At 56.5% G+C, this 21,309-nt stretch overlaps 2 protein-coding genes and 1 long non-coding RNA gene across 3 annotated transcripts; 2 read left to right on the top strand and 1 right to left on the bottom strand.

Moving 5' to 3' along the window:
- Positions 1-51: 51 nt before the first annotated feature.
- On the bottom strand, positions 52-1,647 carry LOC142358067 (uncharacterized). Its single transcript, XR_012761751.1, has 3 exons — positions 1,507-1,647; positions 612-928; positions 52-210 (listed from the first exon to the last, which is right to left on the bottom strand). It is a non-coding gene; the product is annotated as an uncharacterized LOC142358067 (long non-coding RNA).
- A 10,161-nt stretch (positions 1,648-11,808) lies between these two features.
- LOC142358069 (Na(+)/H(+) antiporter NhaA-like) lies at positions 11,809-14,552 on the top strand. The gene is made up of 3 exons (XM_075409541.1): positions 11,809-12,165; positions 12,661-13,125; positions 13,402-14,552. Exons 1-3 carry the CDS (start codon positions 11,809-11,811, stop codon positions 14,311-14,313), a joined length of 1,734 nt encoding a protein of 577 aa, XP_075265656.1. The 3' UTR covers positions 14,314-14,552.
- Positions 14,553-18,048: 3,496 nt separating this feature from the next.
- On the top strand, positions 18,049-20,690 carry LOC142358071 (release factor glutamine methyltransferase-like). Its single transcript, XM_075409543.1, has 6 exons — positions 18,049-18,323; positions 18,659-18,868; positions 19,103-19,192; positions 19,385-19,452; positions 19,782-19,868; positions 19,972-20,690. The coding sequence occupies exons 1-6, from the start codon at positions 18,213-18,215 to the stop codon at positions 20,171-20,173; spliced, it is 768 nt and encodes a 255-aa protein (XP_075265658.1). The 5' UTR covers positions 18,049-18,212; the 3' UTR covers positions 20,174-20,690.
- The last annotated feature ends 619 nt before the right edge of the window (positions 20,691-21,309 follow it).

Here is a 21,309-nt window from a genome sequence, read left to right as displayed (position 1 = left end):
GACCCAATGTAGATATGTCTGTCGGATTCGGACGACCGGAGGGCTGGGTGTTCAGTGGCTGCCGCTGGGCGACATTGCTGGCGCAGCCTTGGCTGTGGACGCTGGGTGAGGGCATTTCGCGCTGCGCGGGTGTCAAACGGCCCGGGGGCGTGCGTGGGCCCGGGACGTCAGGCCGTGGAGGCGGTGCACCAAGTGTAGGTGCACCTTCGCCTGTTAGGGAAGAGGCGGAGCACAAAAGGGCAGCGTGTGAGGCACGGGGACATATTGGCATATAATGAAGGTAGCTGGGCTGGGCAGATGGAAGAGGGCCGAGGGAGGGGAGGGCCGGATCGAGGCGAGGGTAGGGGAGAAGTGAGGCCCTTTTACGGCAGGGATATGAGGAACAGTGATAGTAATTCCGAGTACGGTATAAGTGCGTAATGAAAGAATGAATAATGGAAGAAAGTTGGAGCATGCGCAGCTGGCCGGGCGCTCCACAGAGGGGGTCGGGGATCGATCAAGGAGGAAATTGGAAAAAGTAAACGGACGGAGGCTTGGCATGAGTAAGAGAGGGGAGAGTCCAGCGACATGAGGGAGAGCAGGAACAATTTTGCTCGTTTTCTGGCATGTACCGCTGGCTTCGTGTGGCAATCCGACGGCTGATCTTCGGATCACCAGCTGGCCGCGGCGCCTTGGGACCCGCATGGGCTGCCGGGGAGGGAGGGCGCTTCCACCCAAGCCCCGCACAAGTGTCAAGGCCTTCCTTGGCCGCCTCTCAAGGGTCGACATTCCTACCATTCCTTGCTTAGAAGGGAGGGAGGGCAGGAGCTGACGCAGGTGGGATTAAAATATTTCAGGGAGGGACGACGCCAGAGGTATTGCACGCTCCATGGCTGATCTCCAGAGCTCCAACTTCTGCGTACGTCTCGTGGCTCCTAACGCCTGCTTCCTGTCCACCCGAAGGAAGTCACCATAGCACACAAGAGGATTGAGGCACAGCCCGATATCCCAGGCTTAGGGCATAATCCCACCCCGGCCTGCTCTGCTTCATCCTACCCTTCCCTGTGCATCAGCGCCTTCCAGTTTTTCCTTCTGACACGCTCTCTATTCCACAGCTAGGCTCGCCATGGCGGTAAGACTGAGTAATCTGTCTTTGGAGCACCAAATCCGCACCGGGCTGACGTCAGGAGGCGAGGCGATGTCACGAAATGCGATAAGGTCACCCAGGGGCACCCAAGACAAGCCGGAGGGTCGGGCCGGGTTGATGTGAGGGGTAGCGCATCAGCTGGCCGCAACAGGAATTATACAGTAACTGTTACGGCCGGGCCCGCCCTCGGATCGCTGGCGCGACGATACATCGTCGTTATCCCCCGATACTTCACCGTTTCAGTCTCGCTTAACCCCTGTTGATGGCTTCGAGTGTAAGAACCGCAGCAGCTGCGATTGGGGGTTTATCCAAAGCTACTATCCTCCCGGACTTGTGCCCATGATATTGTTCTTCAGAGTGTACCGGCAGGAGTGGTGTACCTGGCGCTATCGTCGGTGGTCGAGATATCTGGAGCGCGCAACTGCAACGTCAAGGTGTGCTCCTGGCCGCCATCTGTATCTCTACGACAGTGGGTTTCTTGTGGCCTACCCTTGTATTTTGGTGACTACTTGTGTCATAGAGGCCGCAACGCTATCGCGCGCCGCGGGTTGCCGCGGCTGGATTCGGCCTCAGCTTCGCTTGCTCCCGGGGAAGAACATCAGCCTGCCCGGACTTCCTTTCTGCAGTAACAAATATGTGGCAAAGTCAGCCACAAAATTGTTTATTTACTTCACTGGGTTTGATTGAGATTTGAGAAGCGGGTTATCACCGGGTTATTGCTTCACACCGATATTATTCTCTCGTGTCGCGAAGAGGTGACAGACGCAGTACTCGTACTATTACATGTATCGCTAACTGGAGTGCACTCGGGTCTGTATTTTATCAATTCCTCACTATTTCAAGCTCGTGTTTCAAGACTTCAAGTATCTCGAGTTGGTATAGCTAGCTGTACCTACGAGGTACCCTCTCTTTAGCTAAAGCTAGGTACCTCGTACGGTACCTACGAGTACAGTAGAGGCAACCCTTCAATTATTTTCTAAAATAAAATTATTCATGCATTGATTTGATTGGCGGGGTGCCCCCACCGACCAGGAGGAACCGACTCTCTCTATAATCTCTACACGTACTCGTAGTAGGTACTCGTAGGTAGGGTAGGTAGGGTAGGGTAGGGTAGGTAGGGTAGGACGGCTCCCTAATTTTGGGCCATTACTATATCGCTTATATAACGAGTACTCGTACGGAAACAGTTCAACACGGAAAAGCGAACGTATATAGCATGTTCCCGTACGCGGGATACCACTAATCGCTCGCGCTGCGCTTTGAGCAGTAGGGAGCGGGGGACCTAATTAGAGACATTTTAGCGGTGTTTCAGCACCCTCGGTTCACCATGATTCCGTTCAGCACAGCGCCTGTGTCACCGGCCACAGCCAGTCGAAGACATATGCAGTCTTCCACGGCGAGCTGCGGTCGTGGCGGTCACATCGGGAGCCGCGGCAGCCGCAGCAGGTCGGGGGGGTCAGGGCATATTTTGGGGGTGGTCCTAATTAGAGACATTTTTAACCGGTGTAAATACGGATATATCACGAAGGAATCAAGAATACTAACCGTGAATACTCCGGAGTCAATTCCTTAACTCAAAGAATAACCTGTCCTCGTTTGGCCAGCAACACACGATAAAATACGGGAACCCGCGATCCGACAGCCGGATGCTCGTACGAGTACAAGCCAGCTAGTATTACACGCAGTACATCCAAACGTACCAAATGTCTCGAATTAGGAAAATGTCTCATATTAGGTCCCCTCTTCCTACTCATTCTTCGTACTCCCCAAAACCCAACGCTTCGCTGAGATAATATACGGGAGGAAAGAGGTGATAAGAGGTTCCTCCTGGTGTATCTCCCAGATAGGTGGCTATCCCTAGAGTCCTGGCTAGCTGCGATCTCGTACAAGTACTGTACAAAAGTATCTGCACTCCTGTAGAGAGGGTACCTACAGTACCTAGCTGGAGGGGAGGACATACAGATTTCGCTACACGCCTACAGTATGTAGGTACTCGTACTATTCTAGCGATATGTACCTACAGGGCCAGGGTGGCTTCCGCTGACGGGATCAGTAGGTAGGTAAGTACCCTGCGATATCATTTAGGATATATAATAGTAGTCCCGGGAGGGTCCCTCCTCGTGGTAGGTACCAAGTGCCTCGGGACTCTGGGATTTGGGAAGTACAATACGGTATTTTTACCACAGATTAATTGTACTACAGATCCCGGAGTCCCGCCCCCCTGATTTTTGTATTGTAGCAATTTTCGTAAGTAATAATGGCTCCGCCATGCCTGGACCGAACAAATGTTGTACTTTTAAAAATGTATTGGCTGTTGGTTTGATGCCCCTGGCTTGTGTTTTCTGACTGGAGAGTGCCAGGTTTTCAATACTACCTCCTGATACTACTACTACTACTACTACTACTACTACTATGGGTTGTTGTTGCAGTAGGTACCACACGTAGTGCCTTAGTACTTACCTCTTGCCAATATATATAGCTACCTAACTTAGAACGTGCCTCCCTGACCACCCGCCGCTCCCCCCTTGCCCACCTACGCACCCTCCTACCTACGCCGCGTACCGACATACCCACCTACGCCTAATGCCTATAGATCTTTTCCATAACATCGATATCCATGGATATCGGATGGATTTCGGACGGATAAAAACCTGAGATCACTTTCTACTATTCGCGTATCTCGAATTGCTGTGACGGGCCAAGCGCGGGCCAAGCACATAGTACTTTCGTAGTTTATCAAGCTGGTCTGTCACGTGCCCTGAATGGTAGTACTGTGTTCCCGAGATGACCGCTCTATAGGAATAATGGTACGTAAAAATATCGTATGCGAACTCGGACCGAAATCAAGTAGACTGCACGGATCGGGATGTTATGGAAAAGATCTATACGCACTTGCATACACGCACTGTCGGCGTGTTGAAGCCGTTGTCTCGGGCTGAGGGGCCAGTTGGGGGTTCTGCATGCTATCCTACACACCTACATATCTACCAGGGCTGATATCGGGATTTTGCGGCAATATCATGTTGCATTCAAGTTTATCGGCATGACGTGCAGCGCAGCTTGTCGACATTTCACAATGCAGTTTGATATAATATGGAACTTGGGCAGTTGCACTGCGCGAAGCTGTTGGGTTTTGGGTAGTGCGGAGCTTACAATCCTACTGATTTACTCAGAAAACATGGGATCATTTAGCAAATGCTCCCAATCTCTAAGAGTGTCCTCTGCTAGTCCCGACAACTCCGCGTCGTGTTCTAGTCTAGGCCGCAAGCCACTGCATTTGGATATTCGGCTTAAGCGATTGAAAGGAGGCCCAGGCTGGAAAGCTATATATTATTCCAGATAACGTCTTGGCCCTGGACAAAGCAACAAAAGTAAGCCCTGCATTGAATTCCCGTCCTCCGATATCTATGACCGCCCGCTTGATGGGTTGATCGGCCCCAATGGTCATTCCTTGGCTCTTATGGATGGTTATGCCAAATGCTAGAATCAGAGGTAGTTGCTTGCGAGTCCGTGCGCCCGAGGTTGTTTCGGAAGTGGCTGTGTAGGGGGATATGGCAACGTGATGGGCTAAGCCATTCCAACCGGGTCCGATGTAGTGTGGGAATTCCACAATGACGGCAGTTGGAAGATCAGGTGGACGGGCGTCGGGCTTGTAGACGATTGCCCTCACGGTGCCGAGTGCCCCATTCACGAGACCGGCTTCAGTCCATGCGTTTGTGCGAAGCATCACGGGTGCTCCAATGGCAAGGGAGAGCTTAATTTCTAGCTTTCTTCCCCTTTCGGACGCGGCCAACTGGGCCACAAGTTCGTAATCCCGTTTCAACATATCGAGATTGCGAGTATCCCTACTGGTGGTAGCGATATTGGTACTATTTTCGGACTGCCTTAGGTCATGTAAACCCCGGTCAGCCTGAGCCAAAACCCTACTATACCCTAGGAATAACTCCAGATCAGCTGGGCTGGGGCCGTGGGGGCGGTGGGCTCGGCTGCGCCGTGCTGGACTGCGGTTGCGGCTGCGGTAGGCGCTGCTGCAGCCTGATGCCCTCTGCCGCTGGGCCTGGTTCTTGCGCTGCTGGCGATGCGGGTTTCGTCGGCCTCGAGGTCGGGGCGGGTCCGGGTTATGGGCAGGTGGGGCGGTGGGGCTTGACGGTGGCGTGGTGGTAACATCCACAGGCGGGGAGCCCAGGGTCACGACCACAGGGACAGATGGAGTTCCGCAAACGACGGAGCGCAACGGCTGACGGCGACGAATTCGCAGGGGGCTAACCGGCCGTCGGGGGGGCGGAGAGGGCATAACATTTGGGGACAGCAGCACCGAGTCATCAGGACCCGGCGACCAGCGGTCCGGAGCACCTGCCATCGGCGGCATGCAGCGGCAGACTGCAGCGGATGGCAGCACGGCGAATACGTACAGTACGAGTACTGTGCGAAGCTGTCGTTTTATGTCCCGGCATTAAAAACCCGAAAGTGTACCTACCTGTTCTTGAAATTACAACGACGCCAGCCCCTTTTTTCTAAATATACTGGTACCTACATGCACACAGGAAGTACCTCTTACTACTACCTACACATACGAAGTACCTCCTAGTACTGGTACTACCACCTATTATCGATATCTACTACTTGACATATATGTACAGGTACCAGTATGTATACCTGGTACCTACCATTTGCATATATATACCTGGTACATATATATACCTGGACGACTATCGGCTCTGGTACACCTACTAGTACCTAGATCGTGCGGCTCCTGACTCCTACTTGTTTGATCGTGCGACTGCCTAATTTTGAACATATCTAGTTTAGAAATCCTACGGCCTGTCATGTTCAAAAGTTTAATCTGACGGTAAAAACTAGTTACATGAAAAATCGTGCGGTCGCACCTGTAACAATGATCATCGGACGGCTCCCTATTTTTCGGACATCACTATATCGCTAATCTCACGAGTACTCATACGGAAACAGTTAAAAACGGAAAAGTGAACGTATATAGTATGTTCCCGTACGAGCGATACCACTAATCGCTACGCGCTGCGCTTTGAGCAGTAGTACCTACTCCCCAAAACCCAACGCTTCGCTGAGATAATTATGGCTACGCCATCTGAACAATGTTTTTTTTTGCGGCCTGGTTCGAAGATCGAACAACTGTTCGACGTATAACTATACCGGTACAAATGCAGGTACGACTACGAGTACCGGGGTCGAGGGCTGCGGGATCAGTACCTAGGTCGGGGTTCGGGGTTCGGGGGTCGGGGGTCGGGGGTCGGGGGTCGAGGGTCGGGGGTCGGGCGTCGGGGGTCGGGCGTCGGGGGTCGGGGGTCGGGGGTCGGGGGTCGGGGGTCGGGGGTCGGGGGTCGGGGGTCGGGGGTCGGGGGTCGGGGGTCGGGGGTCGGGGGTCGGGGGTCGGGGGTCGGGGGTTGGGCTTCGGGGGTCGGGGTCGGGGGTCGGGGGTCGGGGTTGGGGGCTTTCATTGACATTAGTGCCTGTATGCATCAACAGATACGGGACATGGGCAGCAGCATTCACCGATCAGGCGACAAGTGGCAGCTCTCCTTTGTCTTCCTATCAGTTTGCAACCACTCCAGAATGTGGTGACGACACAGCTACCCGCCCGCGAGGGTTGGTGGCACTTGAGCGTGAACCAGTTCACGGCAATATTGTGGCCAGCATCAATTCCGACGTGGCGCTGCGATTTATCGCGAGCCGGTTCCTCGACAACAAGGTCTCTGAGCAACTCTGCAAATTGCCGCAAGACCAGCTCTGGCAGCAAGCCTGTCATCCACACAACCTACGTGAGGACTCCTTCATGCACCAATTGGAGGATGTGTTGTACTGCGGTGCGAAGAAAGAAATTCCCATGAGCTCAGAAACACTGCCCTGGTCACAAATCGATTCTTACCTGGACATCACAAACCGAGCCTGCCACGCTGGGAAGGGCGATGAGAGGCTTGCCCTTCCGCGCGCCCAAGCTCTACGGTTCAATCTGTCTCAGTGTGAGTACCTAATCAAGTTGGTGTATGAAGCAGTCCCCGAAGGCAATTCAGATGTGCCGCGGAAGCACGCCGACTATGGATGGAAGGATGTGTCAGATGATGGTGTAGCGGTCCACTGGGACATCATCGAGGGTACAGAGGTGACAAGTCAATCCGTCCCGAAAACAGCGGCACGGAACACAGAGATCCAGCAGCCGGCAGCGGGCGCAAGGCGTGCAGCAACAGGCCACAAAGGTGATAAAGGATGTACCTGTCAGCCGCGGAGCGATGGACGGTGCTGCGTCAGCACGAGTTGCCGCTGCAGGAAAGTGAAGGCAGGCGCTCCATCACCGAGAGCCTGCTCACACAAGTGCCAGTGCCAGAAGTTAATAATGAAGGCCCAACAGGCAGAGGGTCCAACCTCAGAGGCAGCACCAATGTGTGCCAACCCGCTAAATGCCGCGTCAACCATGGTTGACGTGGCAGCAGGCTTAAGAGCCCTCGAGGTGACAGCTGCCGCGCTTCAAGATCCAACTAGGGTGACAGCAACTGTGAATCCCCAACCACAGCTGCATGCTTCACCTGAGGTGGACGACTTGTGCAGCAGTGAGGAGTCCAGTGATAGGGATGCCGATGAACCAGTGGCTGGGATACCAGACTCAGACAGCAGTGGGGAAGATGATATCCGAGATGCATAGCACCATGGAGCTGTGCTTTCCAACTCTGTGGCTAACTCTTCACCTATGATAGGGTTGCCCACCCACTCCCTTGTAAACTCCCCAGGTTCTGACTTGTTTCTGGCATGTATCTGAGCTACACAATGCACAAAATCCCGGTCGAACATGAGCCTCCAAGGGGGGGTGCTAGGGTACGCCCACTTCTGAGGATCCCAGCGGCTTACGTTCCAGGGCTTCTGGGCCGTGTTTGCCACCGGGTGCCCTTGAAGTGACGAAAGACGGTCCGTAACGGCCCCGCCCGGCCACGATGCGCACACGGAGCCGGGAAGACAAATGTAGGGTTGAAAGGTGACATCTTCGCCAAACACGGTAGCAGCCGGCCAAAACAGTATGCACGGCTGCACCACTGGCTTGCAACCGACCCGTGTGACAGTTCTAGAGTTCTGACGGTGCACTGGTGGTGTGGGGTGGCCCGTGGCGTGTCGTGCCTGTCTACCGCGGCGGATTGGCTGTGGTGCAAGTTAGGCAGTTTACCAGGTTGAGCGAAACCCTAGAGTGTAACCCTAACCCCCCTGCTAATTTTGTATGGCCGCGGGGGGGTCACGGCCCCGACTGCAATTACTAGGGGCCGTCCGCCGTTAGCCTGAAAAAGGTAAGGATGTAAGGGGACAAGAGGGCAAAGGGGCCGTGAGGTGCGGGACCCTAGTTACCCTAAGAGTGTAAGGATGTGTTAAGCTTTTAAGATTATGGGGGGGGGGGGGGGGGGGGGGGGGGCACAAGTGGTTCCCAAGGCTACGTCCTAAATATACGGAAACCCGCGATCGGACAAGTGGATGCTCGTACGAGCAAAGCTCAGGCAGTGGTACGTCCGTACGTGTGTACTCAGTATATCGAAACGTACCAAATGTCTACCTTAATCCGGAACATGTCTACAGTACGATAATACGGATCCCCTCTCCCGACTCCCTGGTACTAGTACTAATACTGCTGACTCTTTATAGTTGTATACTCGTACCCGGCCCCTAGCTAGAGGTAGGTAGGGAGCCTACCTAGGATAAGTAGGGTACCTACCTGAAATATCCGGCCGGTATATGTACTCGTACTTTTTCAGGGGTTTAGTATGATTTCATTACAGGAGTTTATCTGCTGTATCCCTCGCGCCAACGCGAGGGATACAATGCATCCACCCCCCAAACGCGAGGGATACAATGTAACCCTCGCGCCTGCCCGAATCCCCCCAACTAAACCCAAGTTGGCCCAAGTAAGGCCACTAAGCAGGGATTCACTAGGAGGCATTCACTAGAGATTCCGGCAAAAGCTCCCCAGCTAACGCCAAGTAAGACAACTCACAAGCGGCAGTTCGGAGGCATATATGACCAAAGGCACAGGCGCACAAAATCAGCAGGGACATGCATTGGAGGCGCGGGCAGCACAACAAGAGGCGTTATGTTACCACTCAGCGGAGGTGCCGGTCCGACGAAGGCATGATGTATACCAGGCCGCGGTCAGCAAAGCCAACGTCCCGGATTCCTTGAAGAACAGACGCCACATCAGTACGGCCCTGTTGCGCCTCCCGCAGCTGCCACTCTTTGGCGTCCTCAGTGAAGCACACAATTTCCTCCTCACTCCAGCCAGAGGCTGATGACGCAAGGGCCAGCTCATGATCCTTGCTGGCACGGTCGCCAGGAGAAGAGCGCTGGGGCCAGTGCCTCCTCTGGACATTGGAGTCGCACGTGTGGTTGTGAGGCAGAGGCGCCAAAATGCCACGACGCGGTCGTTTGTGTGGGCTACCACTGGATAAACGACGCAGGCCCTTGTGGTCAGGAGCGATAGTTGGACAGCGCTGGGTAGGTGGAGGCAGATTCTCGCTGTCATCCCACCTCTTTCCAAAGAAGTTGTAGGCGTAGCCACCTGGCGGCGCAACCGCTGGGAGGGCACGGGGCCGGTGCAACTGGGGCGAGGCATGAGGGCGCTGGCCAGCCGGTGGTTGGCATGCCAGGGGGCGGTGTGGTGAGCAACGCGTGTCCTGTGGTGGCCGGGCAGTCAACTGGATTGATTGAAAGGCACGGTCATGTAGCGGGTCTTCATCGATGTCGTCCAGGCGCCCTTTGGCCTCGGGCGTAGGAGCCAACGGTTGGCGAGGAGCAGGATGTGTGGCGCCATGCGCTATGGTTGACGCAATAGGACGCGGCTCGATGGCTCTCGTGACGACACGGGAGGCCGCTGATTCAGCTGCATTTCCACTGCGGTTGGCATATGCCCGAAAGGAGTTCGGCTGACGATGCCGGCTAAACTGCATGGAGACAGTGTCCGGCAGGGACGAAGATGCCAAGTTGGAGCACAGCGTCACACGGCCGGATGTGTTGGTGATTAATTTCGCCGGAGATGTTGCAGTCCCAGCAGACTTGCTGGATGACCCCCTCCAGCTTGTGTTGTCCACGCCGGACGCTAGCATGGTACCATGTCTTGCCCACAGACATGTCGCCAGGAAGGGAGGCGTCGGCAAACACCTGCATGAAGAGTGGTGCCCAGTTCTGGCGTTTCTCAGGGGCAGTCTTGTGAAACAGGTCCTCCCCCATGACTTTGCGGAGCACATCGTCGCTGGCAGGAGGCAAGCGGCTCTTGTAGAACCACAGCAACGTGGCCCCTAGCTAGAGGTAGGTAGGGAGCCTACCTAGGATAAGTAGGGTACCTACCTGTATGTCCCGAACAGTCCATTCGTGCAATTCGCCCGAGTCTTAATTCGGAAATTCCGCACGAGTATGATCCATTTTTCCCGGGGGTGAAAAAAATGATCCATCAAGTGCCTTCACTGCTTCACCTGACCGGGCGTGTTAAAAAAAAATATGATCCATCAAGTGCGTGGCGGACGGACCGGCCTGCTACGGCCTGCTGAGGACAGCCGACCACACGACCGGCTGTAAGTACTTCGGGCATATCCACCCTGTCGGCTTTCTCGCCGTCACGACTCACGCCGTCGGGCTGAGCCTACCTACTGTACGAAGTAGGGTACCTACCTAGGACCTAGGTACCCTCTAGCTCGGAGCGAAGGCCCAGCGGTGAATACTGTACATTGGGTACTACTAGAGGCCGTCGAACTGGTGCCTCACTTTGCAGGCCACGTACGAGTACCGTACGGACGTACATCCACGTGGCTACCTACCCTACCTACCCATGCCTACGAGTACCCTGCATGGTCCTTGTGCTCGCGGCTTCTTACAGGAGGGTAGGTAGGTAACCTACCTACCTGTATCCCCTTCGAGTATTTTTAAAACTACTCGTACTCCAATTGCCTTCCCGTGATTGAATCGGGATCGTTCAATATTTCTCTTCGTTTTTTTCTGAAGAGAAATATTGAAGCCTAGTCAGCCCTATTGAACCCTAACCCGAAATAGACCGATATTCAAAAACAGGCGCCGTGCATGAGTTGAGGCAGGTAGTTATTAGTTAGTAGAGCCTTGTCTGTTGTTTATGGGAATTTGGGTCAAATGGTGAAACCCTAACGTCGGAAACTAAACCCTAGCCGTATTTCGGCTTAATTCACCCTCCCAGCCTCGTACGGTAGGTACCTACAGGAGTACGGCGAGGTGTACTATAGTCTACGGTAGTATAATATATATATAAATTAAAACCAACAGGTCGTTGCTCCCTATTACCTCATAGTCGTACAGAAACTCATCGAGTCTCATTCATTTTCTTAAAAATGAACCTCTCGCTGGCTATTGGCTCGTATGGAATATTGTACGTAATCCCATTTTGTGGTACGTGATCAACACGCGGCAAAAACCGTGAAAGCGGCCACGAGCTGCACGGCAGCCAGGCCGTCGAGTGGATCGCCGACGCGCGCTCTCTCACGGCAGCAACCCAAACTGTTCCCCACATTCGCGCAGCCACTCAACCCTCTGCTGGTTTCAGGATCCTGCGATCAGTCCAAGCGGGACGAGTTGGAGTACTGTCGAGCGAAATAGCCGCGCGTCATCATAGGTTCTCGGTTTTTTTGCAACTCGAGGAACACAGCGCGACAGCTAGAATGGCTGCCCCCACGGCGGCCTTCAACGGTGTGGGAACAGCCCAACGCCGCAACCTTTCTGTGGCGAGGACGCCCCGCAGTCATGGCGTCATTAGGGTGAAATCGCAGCAGCCGAGTACAGGATACTCACGGGCCGGACAACCGCGGGTATCTTCGGAGCAGCGGACCCCCTCTGCCTGCCCCACCCTCGCCTCCTCACTCCGCAGGTGCCGCTCCACCGCTTGCAGACCCTCGTCTTTGCTGCGGCCGAGGCACCGCACCGTGCGGTGCCACTCGATAGCGGCACCTGTGCCAGAACCATCGGGAATTGTGGTGCTGGAGGCACCGACTAACAACACGCTATCGCCGCTGCACAAGGTAACAAACCCGAGGGGTGGCCTGGAGCAGAGGGGCGTTGCTCCTCTGTTCCTCAACCTGCTGTTGTGTACCCTACTGGCAATGAGCTGAATACATAGCTGCCCTGGTCACTAACTTGTCCCATACATCCTGCTCGAGAAGGGGTCGCTCCCTCTACCTTTCCCTCTCCCTCTAACCCTTTCCCTTTCCACCTTCCTCACTGGGGAGCCTTGCCGTACCCACTCCCATTTCCGCTCAGAGGCCCTGGCCTTGGGCACGTACTGCGGCCCTAGCCTCGCTTGTCCCCGTCCATACGGCCCCTGCCTCCCTGCCCCCCACCCTTGTCAGCTACCTCTGCTGACGCCACTAGCCACTCGGGCTTCGCACTGTTGCTTCCCTCACCTAGACGTCCCCTTCCCTGGGCTCCCTCCCCCCCCCCCCCCCCTTAGCTGCCATTTGCTGCCCCACGCACTGACTACGTCCAGCATGATATGCTGATGTCTCGATGGCCTGCAGGCACTCGAGGAAGGGCTTGGAAGCATTGTGCTCCTGGCAGCAACGGCACTGTCTATCATCCTCGCCAACACTGGCATGGGGCCCAGCTGGATTGGGCTCTGGGACACGCCAATCGGGCCCCCCTTGGGCGGGCACCAGCTAACCCTGCAGGCCTGGGTGAATGAGGGCCTGATGGCGCTATTCTTCTTTGCCGTCGGGCTTGAGATCAAGCGGGAGTGTGTGTTTGGGCACCTGGCCTCCATCAAACAATCGATTCTGCCTTGCGCTGCAGCCCTGGGGGGTATGGTTGTCCCTATCTGCATGTATGTCGCCCTCAACGCTGGCTCGGGCGGCGCCATGTCCGGATGGGCCATCCCCATGGCGACCGATATTGCGTTCGCGATGGGCATCTTTGGGTTCTTCAACAGGCGGATGCCAAGGAGCTCATCGGCCTTCCTCCTCACTCTCGCCACCGTGGATGACCTGGTGCGAAGCGCTGCCCCCCAGCCCCATCCCATACACCGGGTCCACGCACCCCTGTTGCGCCATGACATCGGTGCCGCTTCCAGCCCACAGCACAGAGCCGCTCTCCGCTGCGGACAGGCCACAGCTCCTCTCTTTCGCCTCGCAATGCGCACCGCGCTAACCCATTTCTCTCTCGCTCCACGAAAGGCGGACCTGGTCTGAAATCTGCGGGCCTGATCCATGTTCCCCTCCCAGCTGACAAATTCTCTGCCGCACTGTTCTGGCTTGGCTTTTCAGGGCGCAATCCTTGTCATTGCTCTGTTCTTCGCCACGAAGATAAACGCGCCATTCCTCGCTGCTGCCGCCGCCGTGAGTGTGAGTCTCTTTGCTATCGAGCGCCTGCCGTGGAAGCAGCTGCACCTCGCCATGTACGGCGCCGCCGGGGTGGCGCTGTGGTACTGCTTGTTGGTTGGGGGGGTCAACGCTGACGTTGCTGGGGTGATCACGGCGCTTGCCATCCCCGCTGCCTCAAAGGCCCCCCACACCAGCAAGGCAGTGCCGCTGGAGCACGGCCACTCCCCCACGCTCATGGACCATCTCATCTACAAGATGGTGCCCTGGACCGCATTGCTGATCATGCCGCTGTTTGCGCTCGCCAACACCGCGGTGCAAATCGACCTGTCCATGCTGGGTGGGCTGATGTCACAGCCGGTTTCCGTGGGGATTTTGGCTGGCCTGCTGCTGGGGAAGCCATTGGGGATCACCGCCTTTAGCGTCCTTGCGGTCAAGTCTGGCATTGCCAAGATGCCCAAGAGCATGACCACCAAGCACCTGGTGGTGCTCGGGCTGCTGGGAGGCATTGGCTTCACCATGTGCCTGTTCCTCATAGCTCTCGCCATGGCCCACTCGCCTGATGCCATGAACGCCGCCAAGCTGGCGGTCATCTCTGCAAGCGGGATTGCTGCCGTGGTGGCCATGGCAGTGATGCGCAGCTTCCCACTCCGAAAGCTCAGCCCGGCAGAAGAGGGCGTCATCCACAATGACACACCACCCAGCGCCTTCGGCACCCCCGAATACCTCGAGAGCTTCGAGGATTTTGCTGCCAACGGCACTGCGGCGCCAGTTACCGGCCACAGCCCGACTGCACCGGCTAACCCACCCAACAGCCGACCGAGCCAAGCACGGATAGACCCTCCCACAGCACACTGAACTTAGTGTCAGCTTGACGCATAGCTCTGGGACTGGCTGGCTGGCCCCGCATCTAGCTAGGGACAGCCGGCGGCCCCTCGTAGAGAATCACTGACCGCCCCTTGACCCCGACCGCCACCACCTCGTGCTCTCAGGCAGCCCGCACCGCCCCCGCCCCCCCCCCCCCCCCCCCTCCACCCATGGTGGCCCACAACTCCCCTAAGCCGATACCTTAGCATGACAACGACAGCCCCCTTCGGCCAGCGTTTTGTTTTGTTGTCGTTCCCAATTGCTGCCCTGCCCGGCCAGACGAGCTGTCATCGCTTTGGCGGCAAACAGGGCAGGTAATTGGGTTCATAGATACTTGACATACATACTTAGCACTTGGTAGATAATAATACCGCTTGAAACCAGCCAAGTTTCATGAAAACTTGCTCGAGGCGCTCCTGTCGGTGCTGATCCGTTAGCTCATCCAAACTATGTGGGGGCATATTGGTGCTGCTGGCCAGCTAGGCATACGGCCCTCAGAAGTGGTGGGCACTCCTGCAGCTGTTCCAGCTTGCGATGGGCATGTGGCTGCTTCTGGGGAACGAGAGGTTGTGAGAGGAATGTGTGTGTGTGTGTGTGTGTGTGTGTGTGTACGTGCACGTGAATATTGGAAAGAGGGGGGGGGGGGGGGGGGGGGGGGGGCGGGAGTTGGGGGGTACTACACACCGCGTAGCTCGCCGATTCACCCGGCCCCACGGCAGCTGGAACCTCCGTTCTGTTTTTTTTTTACACCCCCGGGCAGGTGGAGGTGGAGCGTCCGTATCAGCTGGTACCCAGTCTACTTAAGCTAATTAAGCTAATTAATTAAGCTAATTAATAAGCTATTATTAATTTTAAAGCACGGCCTTGTTTGGTAGTAGATCTCCTACTGTTTCAGCCGCCAGCACCCTTCGTGATGTCGTGTGCCGCTGTCAGTGTCGGTGATGGGACACCGAAACTTTGAAACCGCTGACTGGCTGTAGCCACCAGTACCTTTCTCTGGCTAGTCGGAGGACAGATCCCGCTTTCGCCGACATGCCGCTTCGACCAGTGGCATGGGAAGGAACGCGGCTATCCCCACAAGTAGCTTTCGGCAGTCGCCAAACAGACTGCAGAGCTTCTCTCCCGAGACAACGCTCTTGGGACGACCGCCCACCCTGGCGTTCCTGTTCCACTAGACGTAATGAAATTGCGATGAGGCCTATGGCCGAAAAGAATGGACGTGTTCAGGCCGTTTGCAATCTCTGGCTCCCTGGACGGCGGTCCGGCCGCGACGAAGGTTGGCGCGGGATCACTTTCCATTGCGCAACAGTGCTAGCGCTGCTGCGCATGCGGCCGCGTGCAGCTGCAACTGGCCGTCGAGCTATCGCGGGCGTCGCTCGAGATGAATATCCCAGGGGACAACTGGATCTAAGGGCTGAAAGACGGATGGTGGTCGTAGCTGCCGTGCGGGAACGTTCCTCAACCTCGAACCCCAGTCGATACGATTTGGAGGTGTGCTCCCATGCATGTCGCGGTCGATCTGAAGGGATCAAGTGGTAGCCGGCCCCTAGGTATATTGTGCATGGGTGTGTGTGTGTGTGGGGGGGGGGGGGGGGGGGAGAAGGGAGGAAGGCGGTCAGGTCTGAAGCCCAGCATCACTGAACCTGTCCCTATCGTGTCTGACTCTCGAGGAGCGATGGCTTTGCTCGGCCTATATAGCTGGCAGTACCCCGGCCTGCATATGATGACATAAAATTAAGTGCGATCCGTATGACGCGCGCGTGGGCCGGCCATGCATTTACTTCGGGAAGGGATGCCACGTACGGAGATCATTGTGAGCAGTGTAGCTTCATGGAAGCTAGGCTTGCATCTTAAGCCTGTTGTTCCCTAATTCTTTGCCAAATCAATCGAAGGGGTAATTTGGGGAGCGGCGAGGGGGAGGTTTGCATGTCTGGAGATCTATGGGGATCGACGCAATGTGCTGATGCGAACGAGTAGGGCGTGCAGGGAGGATGGAGCAGCTAGGGACTTGGCAAATCTCCGTCTTGGAGGAATGGCACCACTTGGCAATCGCCACTGCTAGGGCAGAGCTGTGCACCTAAACTCCAAACAACAGCACATGCAGCGCAACATGCGCGCAACACGTTGACGTCCATGGACGTGCTTCACTAGTGCTTCAGCATCTAGGCCAGAGTCTGTTGTGGACATATAATGCACACCACGGCAAATGCATTAAGATCGGACAGACAGTGGCCTGAGCAACGCTGCGGCTGTGATTGGCTGTCTACTGGCACAGGTAGTGGCTGAGTCGGATACGGCAGCTGTGGTCTGGAAGCGCCCGGATGTACCTCTCATGGACGGCGGCCGCATGGGCGGGAATGGGCGGGCGAGCAGGGCTGGGGAGCCCATTGAAAAATGCGCAGTGAAGCAGTGGGGGGACGAGGCCAAGGTCGCCGGTGAGCTGGAGAGGGGCGCCTCTGGACTGGTAAGTCTGGCTGCCAGAAGACCGCACATGTTGTCTTTCCCACACACATGCCCGCACAGCTCTGCAACCGGCATTAAAGATCCTCCTCCCGCCCCCCTCCCCCCCCCTCCCCCCCTCGTCCTCGCACCGGCCTGGTGGCTCTTCCATTTCTCTCCCGGCGGCCACGATATCGATACCTCCTCACACACCCCAGACCAGGCTGGCTGACACCTCACCTTCCGCTCTCAACCCTCCAGGTGCTGATAGCCAAGACCCCGGAGGCATTTACCTCACTGTCTGCGGCGGCCCCATCGATAACCGCACACTTTGCAGCGGTGGTTCTGAGTCGCACGGACTCACCTAAGGTGTTGCAGCCTTTGCCTCCCTGAACCAACTTGCAAAACATTGGCCGTCTCCCAGCACTGTTTCAGCGTTACGGTAGCTCGCGATTCCAACAAGATCCTCAGTGAAGGGATATCCTTCCAGCAGTTGTTCGTCCGCAGCTGCTGTGTGGACCAATCTGGGCCGTTAGGAAGTGAGGGGCTTTGAGGGACAGCTAGGGCATCGCAGCCAGTGATCCGCGGAGCGTTCTCGACTCTCGTGCAGCAAGTCAGTGGCAGGTCTCCAAGCGCTGGAGTGCAGTCGTGGCCGACACATGTGCTGACTTGCTCATGGCTGCCGCTGCGCTGCCAGGGTACCCTGGAGTTGGCTTTCACGGCATCGCAGGGCAGTACGAGCGCATGGAATGCTTGTGTTCAACTGGAGAGGGATGCAGGGGCGGTTGTGGGGAGGACTGGCAGCCCGTCTGTCAAGGGAGCCAGGTGAGCACTGCCCCCCCCCCCCCCCCTCCCCGGCCGCCTGTTGAATGATGACTGGCAAAGCGCTGAGAGCACCCACACGTGACCAATCCACCTCTTGCCGGATGCTCACGCCGATCTCTGGAACAGCAGAGGTAGTACCGAACACACACCGGCTTCTTCGCGGTTTCGGCTGCCTGTGCTGCGTCTCGAGGTCGTGTGCCGTTGACGATCAGACGCTTCATGCGCGCCAGTTGCGTCTTTGGGTCATGTAGAGTGCTGCCAGATTACAGGCTGATTGTGTCCCTTGGCCGCACTTGTTAGGGGTGCCCACATCGCCCTGGTAAAGCTGTCCGGACTCCCTCCCGCTCTCGGCCTCGGCGCTGTTGTGGAGCACGCAGTCCCGAAAAAGTTCAAGAAATTGTTGAGACGCACCACCATCCGAGAAGGCCGCATGTGAGAGGACTCACAAAGTGTTAAATCCCGTGTCACAAAGCACTCCCCGCACTGCCCTCTGCCGCTTGCAGCCGTTCCCCTACCTCAGTGTACTGGGAATGTTCATCTGCTGCCGGCAGCCCTTGACCCACGTGTTGGCGAGGCATCGGATATTGCTCTGACCCCTTGAAATCCGAAACCCTGCCAGGGCCGAGATGAAAAACCGTGCCGCTGGGGAGGAAGTGGTTGTGGAGTTCTTGGGGTATGACTTTGTTGCCACCACTCCAGAGCTGATTCCAAGGAAGTCATCAGAAACAATTGTAACGGTGCGCAAGCGGAGTGAACCGTATGTACTGCCGCCATCGCCGGTGTCCCCATCATCCCTTCCGCCGCCGCGGTCCACATGTTGCTTTTTCCGTCAGACCCAGAGAGACACAACGCCACCTCCTTTCCATCGCATGCTGTGCTCCTTGCGTTCTGTTCAGCGTTCAACATCCGGTGCGAGCTCATCTCGCATCACCGTGCTTATCGTCATCCATGAGCTCTTTCCATGCCCCCGTCTAGAGCCTGTGTCAGTTCACACCTATAAACAGACAAGGTGAACCCCTCACCAGAGCTCCGTCCGCCCCACTTCCCACTGGGCCTTGCGCTGCACATCCAGGCTGCCGTGCATGCCATCGAGAACATGCAGAGGAGAGTCCTGATGCAGTCCAGCCCTGAGAGCGAGATTCGAGTCCTAGACCTGGGCACTGGCTGCGGCTGCCTGCTCCTGTCCCTGCTATGCCGCTTGAGTAGGTCAGACGTTAAGGCCAGCGGAGTGGGCGTCGACTTGAGTGATAGCGCCCTGCAGCTTGCACAGAGGAACACCCAGGTAAGATCCTGTGTTCCACGGACTATGTCACCAGGCTTCCCGGATCTGTCTGCCTTTGTGCCTCTATAGTATATCTGTCTATGTCCCTTCCCTCCGGACCCACAAAGAGTGAGTGACGGGTTTGTGGGGAGACAATTGAGGACTGCAGCTAAGCAATCACAGGGACGCGGGGCTTGGAAAATTCAAACTGGTGAAGGGGACGCCTGTCTAAGCGTCCCGGGACCTGGCCTGCAGGCCAGAGTCAACGAGGGGGCTATCACCGCAGCGCAAGTGAGGCTCTGCAAGGCAGACTTCTCGAAGCTGCATCTGCTAGAAATGCGCCAGGTGCGTTGTACGTCAGAGCCCCTAAGCGATACCAACTGCTGTTCAGATCCCTTTATGGCCTGGTGCTGTCCACCGCGCTGCCACTCTGCCCTGCACGCAACCGCCCCCACCTGCATGGGAGAGTGAACGGCCACCTGGCGTACCAATTTGTTGCCGCTGCCGCGCATAATCTTCGCCTTGCGTCTTGCACAGGAGCTATGCTGCGAAGGAACTCCGTTCGATGTCGTCCTATCAAACCCTCCCTTCCTGGCGGACGACAGGTGCGGTGTCACAGTGCCATGGTGGACTGTGCACTCGGACAGCTGTACTGAGATCTAGGAGCAGGCGGAGAGAGGGAACAAAGTACCAGGCCAGGTGTACGTCATGTCTGAGCCATTGAGCAGCAGAGAAGTCGGATTCACTACTTAGGAGGGCCCAGGAGAGGATCATGCCAGTGGAACAGACAGACATGATCCCCCTCCGTGTCATGCTGGAGGGCTGCACATCTTCGCCTCAGGGCGCCGAGCGTAGGATGCTTGGTATACTCAGACACTGGGAGACGTGTGGAATCATTGAGAGCTTTCCTGGCTGGCGGTTGTGACTGGTGCAGGGCCAAGGGGCGAATCACAAATGAGGGAGCCAAAGCTTTGGTGGGGGGACAGACCGGGATGGAGGCGTATGCTGCCATTGCATCGAGGTCTCGGCCCCTAGTTTCCCTCGCACATTGTTGATTTTACGTACTTTCAACTGGTTGCACTGTGAAACTGACACGCCTGTGGTGCAAATGAACGCTTGTCCAGTATTGCACATTGCAAGCCTCCACTGCTGTCGCCTCGTGGCCTCGTCGTGTTCCAAGCGCCAGGAGGGGAGCGAGGCCACATCCGGGTCTCTGCAGTACTGAAGCATGCGGGTTTCGAGGTGTTGGAAGCTGTGCGCGATGCGAGGGGTGTGCACCGTGCAGTGGTCGCCTCCCCCCCGAGGTCCAACAGCAACTCAATTTGAGGGGAATCAGCCACTCAACCTTTCACAGCAGCCCACAGGGGTCCGCAGCAGTTCATTTGGCGAAGAATTCTGTCAGCGCGGGTCCTGCCTCATGATCTAAGCCAGTACCAGGCAGCGGCCCTTCCAGCTCCAAGATTTGCGGTGGAGGCGCTCTCATATAGGAAGGAATACATTTCACCGCTGACAGAAAGCGCAGGAAACTGTTGAACTCTGTCTCCCATTCTCCTTCCGAAGTCGGCACCCACACCTGCGCCAACTCCAGCTCCCACTGCTACCCCAACGCCCGTGCCTATGCCTGCCCCCACCCCAACACCCTCACCCGCTACCACCCCAACACCCACTGACACCCACTCCCACTGCTGAATCTCCAGTGGGGATGCCAAACCCAAGCCCCACCACAGGCCCCTAACCCCGGCCCCACTCCAGCTAGTCCCACTCCTGGTCCCACCCCAGCACCTACCCCAGGCCCAACACCTGCCCCGACCCCAGGGCCCAACGCCTGCCCCCACACCCCGCCCCACCCCACAAGTCTCAGACAAGTTTCGATTCCGAATCTGCAATAGCATGCCATCGAGTGCCGGAACTGTAACTGCGCTATGCACATAGACCATGGAAGAGCGTCATCGACACCGGGAGCTGAGCTGGCGGGTGGAGGCGGCTGTTCCCATTCCTCCCGGTGCCGTCCCGGCCTGGCGTGTGTCATTTGGGATCATGCACTGATTGATACGGCGTGGGCTCACGGGAATAGGTCATGGAGGATCCAGATGCCCAGTAGCTCGACGTACAAAGCACGATGGCAGTCTGTAATCCACAACGACGATTTCCGCCTCGGGGAGTGTTGGGATATGGGGTGGACTGGGGCTATGGTCTTTGACAAGGTCGTTTTTCGCAACACACACCCTTCCTTATTCGTTGGCAACGATTGAGAGGTAATGACAGGCAACCCCCGGGGGGAGGGGCCGGTGGGGGGAGGGGGGGGAGTTCGCTTCTCTAAGACAACACAAAACCTGGGAGCACAATGTCTAACGGCTACGCTATGCCCCGCGGGAACTCTACGAATCCATCTATCCTCGAAAAATTATTCCGAAAACCAATGCGAATCACTTGGTTTGGCACCAGACGCCGTCCTTGTTATT

This window comes from Convolutriloba macropyga, unplaced genomic scaffold (assembly GCF_964194025.1).
Source record: "Convolutriloba macropyga unplaced genomic scaffold, txConMacr16.3 SCAFFOLD_1301, whole genome shotgun sequence".
Lineage (NCBI taxonomy): Eukaryota > Metazoa > Xenacoelomorpha > Acoela > Convolutidae > Convolutriloba > Convolutriloba macropyga.
Note: the sequence above shows the minus strand (reverse complement) of the source record. Positions and strands in the feature narration are given on the sequence as shown.

Coding starts and splice junctions, on each gene's coding strand:
- LOC142358069 (XM_075409541.1), top strand. CDS start 11,809: ATGGCTGCCCCCACGGCGGCCTTCAACGGTGTGGGAACAGCCCAACGC. Junction 12,166..12,660: donor CGCTATCGCCGCTGCACAAG/GTAACAAACCCG, acceptor GATGGCCTGCAG/GCACTCGAGGAAGGGCTTGG. Junction 13,126..13,401: donor TCGCCACCGTGGATGACCTG/GTGCGAAGCGCT, acceptor TTGGCTTTTCAG/GGCGCAATCCTTGTCATTGC.
- LOC142358071 (XM_075409543.1), top strand. CDS start 18,213: ATGAAAAACCGTGCCGCTGGGGAGGAAGTGGTTGTGGAGTTCTTGGGG. Junction 18,324..18,658: donor CATCAGAAACAATTGTAACG/GTGCGCAAGCGG, acceptor CTGCACATCCAG/GCTGCCGTGCATGCCATCGA. Junction 19,869..19,971: donor TATGCTGCCATTGCATCGAG/GTCTCGGCCCCT, acceptor ACGCTTGTCCAG/TATTGCACATTGCAAGCCTC.